Genomic DNA, 4,712 nt, shown 5'->3' on the forward strand with positions numbered 1-4,712 from the left:
ACTTATGCTGCTCAATTATATTTTGAGCTTATTTTATTTATTTAACGCAGACGTTCATTTTCACTATATATATATTTAATAATATACTGCAATAAAACCTCACTAAGACGGAACCGCTTAGGACCGTTCAATTTTTCTGTCTCAGCGGAGTTTCCGACTTGACGGGATTCACGTTCATTATGTATTTGAATTGCTACCAAAGAAATCGTTAGTATTATCGGGGTTTCCGTTTTACAGAAGTTCCGTCTTACCGGAGTTTTACTGTACCTACTTTTATTACGGTTAAAGCTGTTTTTAATTTGTTAAATATTATATTTAGTTTTCCCCCATTGATGAGTATCGAATAAATTACATTTGAAGTTTACCAAACGATTTTAATATTTATAACTACGAATGTCACGTATTTTAATGATTGATTTACATAAAATATTTTAGTGTAATTATATATGTATAATATTGTGCTATGACGATAAACATACATTGCAGAACCTAAAGTTGTCGAAAGCATAACATATAATAATATAATTTACCAAACGCTCTATTGCAGTGGCTATGTCGTATAGTGTGCACCTGTTGCGTTTAGCACGTGTCGCGGGTAGTTCCTCAACGTTTATGGCACTGTCGCCAAAAAATTATTACATAATATTTGTGCGCAAATCGCACACACGTTGGATGTATTTTAACATTGAAAAAAATATATATACATATATACGTACGTTTCCTCGATGAGTTCTCTCATCTGTACGTTAAACATTGTACGGAACTTCATTATTCTTCATTAGAATACGCGATGGCTTATAAATTGTATAGTCGTTGCGGTGTGAAATGATTATACAATGAATGAATATACAAATATAATGTTTTATGTGAAACTTAATTTACGAATATCATCGATATCGGCCGCGTATTGAAACCGTTAAAAAATTTAAAACGGCTCGCCATTTATCGCCAGCCGTGGTAACCGTGACCACCATATCCAATGTTGTGCCATAACCTAACCATAATCGACGGGGTTAAGACGCTTTATGGTAATACATATTATCAAATGAACGATATCAACTCTCGAGAAAATAATAGCCCGCGTGGCTGCGTGTGTGTGTGTGTGTGTGTGTACGCGTATTATTATTATACGCCATTAGGCGAGGACAAGAGTTCTCTGGCGATTGTCCAAGTTATCAATTAACCCGATCTCCGGGTAATATATGCTCTATTAGGCCGACATAAACTCTCCCCCATTTCGTGCAGAGATCCATCTGGAATCGGCCGTTTTATATCGCGCGCGCGTGAAGAGAAGAAAAAAAAAACAATCGGAAAACGTTTTGCGTGCACGTACTGCAGCCGGGACTTAACGCGACGTACATAAAATATAACGACGTCGTCGTGGTATATAAAAAAAAAACAAATATTCGCGTAAAATCGAAGGTTTCGATTCGAAGCGTATATAACAAACATAAAATAAAGTCTCGATTATCCAAATAAATTCGATGCGGTGAACGACTATAAGCATCATAAAAATATCAGTGCGTTTCGAACAGACCGTGCCGACAGTGAGCATTTTTAATGTAATGTCACTATATATATATACATATATATGTCGTAGGCATATAGTCAAATCAGGCATTTTATTAAATGCCTAGGCATATAGTCAAAGAATTTAATGTTTATGCAATTTCACTATCCGCCTAGACATTTAGTAAAATGCCTAGTCATTTAATTAAGTGACTAGGCATTTGACTAAATGCCTATTTCATGCCAGGCAAATAATAAAAGAACATTTTGTATTATTTTAAAAATTTAAATATATTTTCTATCAGTTATTTATTGCTATTTTATACATAAAAAAAGCTGTGTATTATTTATTAATATGAAAAACACGTATAGATACTCGTATATGAAATAATATGTTTAATTTTGTGTCATTATGTCAACTATTACTATTGTTTTAAAAATGAAATAATAAAAAATAAATATATTCAGGTAATAACTAATTAGGTGTGATAGACATAAATGATGGTACGAGTATATTGTATAGCATATATGTATAGTCAGTAAAGTCTATAGTACGAGTAGTGAGTACTATATATTCTTATTAAATAAAAATAAAAGTTCCATTGGTTTTTACCTTGGAAAATTAACGTTGGTACTAGGTTGTATGAGAACCTTATCTATAGATATTGAGTACTGTGGGACAAATTATAATCTTATCGATTATAACGATAAAAATATGACGTTACGGAAAAAGATACAGAACATGCGATTGAATTGTACAATAATTTAGTTTAGTACGTCTATTACGTTTACGTAAATCGTATGTAGTGTGATCGCGATTGCATGTAATATTGTAACATAGGTATACCTATTGACATTTTTTGTATATTTAAAATTTTGATTGTTTTTATTTGTATTTTAAAATATAATATAATGTCACACAGTGTATTGTTTTATGAAAAATTAAAATCAATTTACGACAACCAAGATAAAAAAAAGGCATGGAGTCAGGAAGACTACGACAAAGCACTAAATGAAATCAATGATGCGAAATTGAATCCAGGTAAAACTAAAACTCAAAACCAATATTATTTATGTCGTAAATATGATCTGATTGAAGTAGGAAATGTTAAACATATTATTTTAAAACCAAAAACTAAAACCGAAAATATTATTTATGTTGTACCATATGAAAACTATTTTGAAAAAATCGAAGAAAGTCATAAAGCGACTGGTCATGGTGGAAGGGATAAAGTTGAGCAGAGTTTAAAAAATAAATACAATATTCCTCGAATAGCAATCCAAATATTTATAAATTTGTGTACAACTTGTAACAAAAAAAAATCAAAACCTTGTAAAGGCGTCGTTATAAAACCAATATTATCGGCAGATTTTAATTCAAGAGGGCAAATTGACCTTATTGATTTCCAATCAACACCCGATGGAAATTTTAAATGGGTTATGAACTATCAGGATCACGCAACCAAATATTTATATCTTCGACCACTTACTTCAAAACGAGCCACCGAAGTTGCACACGAACTTTTAAAAATTTTTTTGGAACAAGGAGCACCTCAAATACTTCAATCTGATAATGGGCGAGAATTTACAGCGAAAATAATTGAAGAATTAGCAGAATTGTGGCCTGAGTGTAAAATAGTACACGGGCGGCCGCGGCACCCTCAGAGTCAGGGATCTGTAGAAAGATCAAATCAAGATGTTGAAAACATGTTACGAGCTTGGGTCGTAGACAATAAAAGTACCAAGTGGTCAATCGGAGTTTATTTTGTACAATGGCAAAAAAACATTTCACATCATCGAATTTTAGGTCGTTCGCCATATCGAGCCTTGTTTGGCACTGAACCGAAGGTAGGTCTTAGTTCTACAAACTTACCTGCCGAAATTATTCAAAAATTATCAAGTGAAGAAGATTTTGAAAATATTTTACAATATTGTGACATAAATAATATCTGCAGTGTTTGTGAAAAATCAGGTAGTGAACTCCAATGTACTATATGTAAAAGAAATATTCATTATGATAATTGCAGCTATTCTATAAATAATAGTAACGATATTGAAAATATTTGTCTGCTATGTAATAATGAAAAACAGATAAAAGTTAACCGCATTGAATCTTACAAACGACAAACTATAGCAGCTAAAAAAATGGCAGAAAATAGTGAAAAACTATTTAAAGAACTAGAGGTTGGTGATCAAATAGTATTAAGTGTTCCAAAAGTAGACCGAGGACCTCTCGATAGTCAAAATATAAATGGGTTAGTGATAGACATTCGGAACGGCGTTTACCAAATTGGCACAGAAGTTGGTATAATAAAAAATTGGTGTTCAAGAGAAGAACTTCAACTAGTGTCAAATAATGGTTTAGAAGACAGCAAAATACAAAAAGACAAATACGTGTCCATACGTGAAGCAGTAGCAAACTTATCAATTTTCAACGGTCAAGGTTTTGTTAAATGTCAATGTCAATCAGGAAAGCGGCAATGTCAAACCAATAGGTGCTTGTGTTTTAAGAAAAATCTTAAATGTTCCAGCAAATGCCACCAAATTACAACATGTGACAACAAGTAATAGGTAACAAAAACTTGTAATTATAATATAACTTTTTATTTATTTTTTATTATTTCATTTTTAAAACAATAGTAATAGTTGACATAATGACACAAAATTAAACATATTATTTCATATACGAGTATCTATACGTGTTTTTCATATTAATAAATAATACACAGCTTTTTTTATGTATAAAATAGCAATAAATAACTGATAGAAAATATATTTAAATTTTTAAAATAATACAAAATGTTCTTTTATTATTTGCCTGGCATGAAATAGGCATTTAGTCAAATGCCTAGTCACTTAATTAAATGACTAGGCATTTTACTAAATGTCTAGGCGGATAGTGAAATTGCATAAACATTAAATTCTTTGACTATATGCCTAGGCATTTAATAAAATGCCTGATTTGACTATATGCCTACGACATATATAATAATATCAACTATGTATTATTATTTACTAAGCGAAAACGAGACCGATGACGCACGACCGGATTAATAACCGTCGTCGGCAGCGCCGCCATACCACAGCCGACCGTCTGGGTCCTCGTCAGACTAAATGGACGCAGTCAAAACTCTCCACTAACTACTATGATTAGCTTATAATATTATGTAATCAAATAATATTTATGTATTTTTTTTTTACGA

The 4,712-nt window shown here is 31.7% G+C and overlaps 1 protein-coding gene across 1 annotated transcript; it reads left to right on the forward strand.

The window, feature by feature from the left end:
• Nucleotides 1–2,949: 2,949 nt before the first annotated feature.
• Nucleotides 2,950–4,077, forward strand: LOC149057994 (KRAB domain-containing protein 2-like). Its single transcript, XM_089218275.1, has 2 exons — nucleotides 2,950–3,357; nucleotides 3,601–4,077. Exons 1-2 carry the CDS (start codon nucleotides 2,950–2,952, stop codon nucleotides 4,075–4,077), a joined length of 885 nt encoding a protein of 294 aa, XP_089074401.1.
• The last annotated feature ends 635 nt before the right edge of the window (nucleotides 4,078–4,712 follow it).

The sequence above is a fragment of the Diuraphis noxia genome, unplaced genomic scaffold (assembly GCF_037042655.1).
Source record: "Diuraphis noxia isolate RWA-SAM2 unplaced genomic scaffold, SU_Dnox_SAM2 contig0002, whole genome shotgun sequence".
In the NCBI taxonomy this organism is placed as follows: Eukaryota; Metazoa; Arthropoda; class Insecta; order Hemiptera; family Aphididae; genus Diuraphis; species Diuraphis noxia.

Bases quoted from the DNA above. Each gene is read 5' to 3' on its own strand.
- LOC149057994 (XM_089218275.1), top strand. From the start codon at position 2,950: ATGAACTATCAGGATCACGCAACCAAATATTTATATCTTCGACCACTT. The intron at 3,358-3,600 runs GTAGGTCTTAGT...AATGAAAAACAG, and splicing joins TGTTTGGCACTGAACCGAAG to ATAAAAGTTAACCGCATTGA.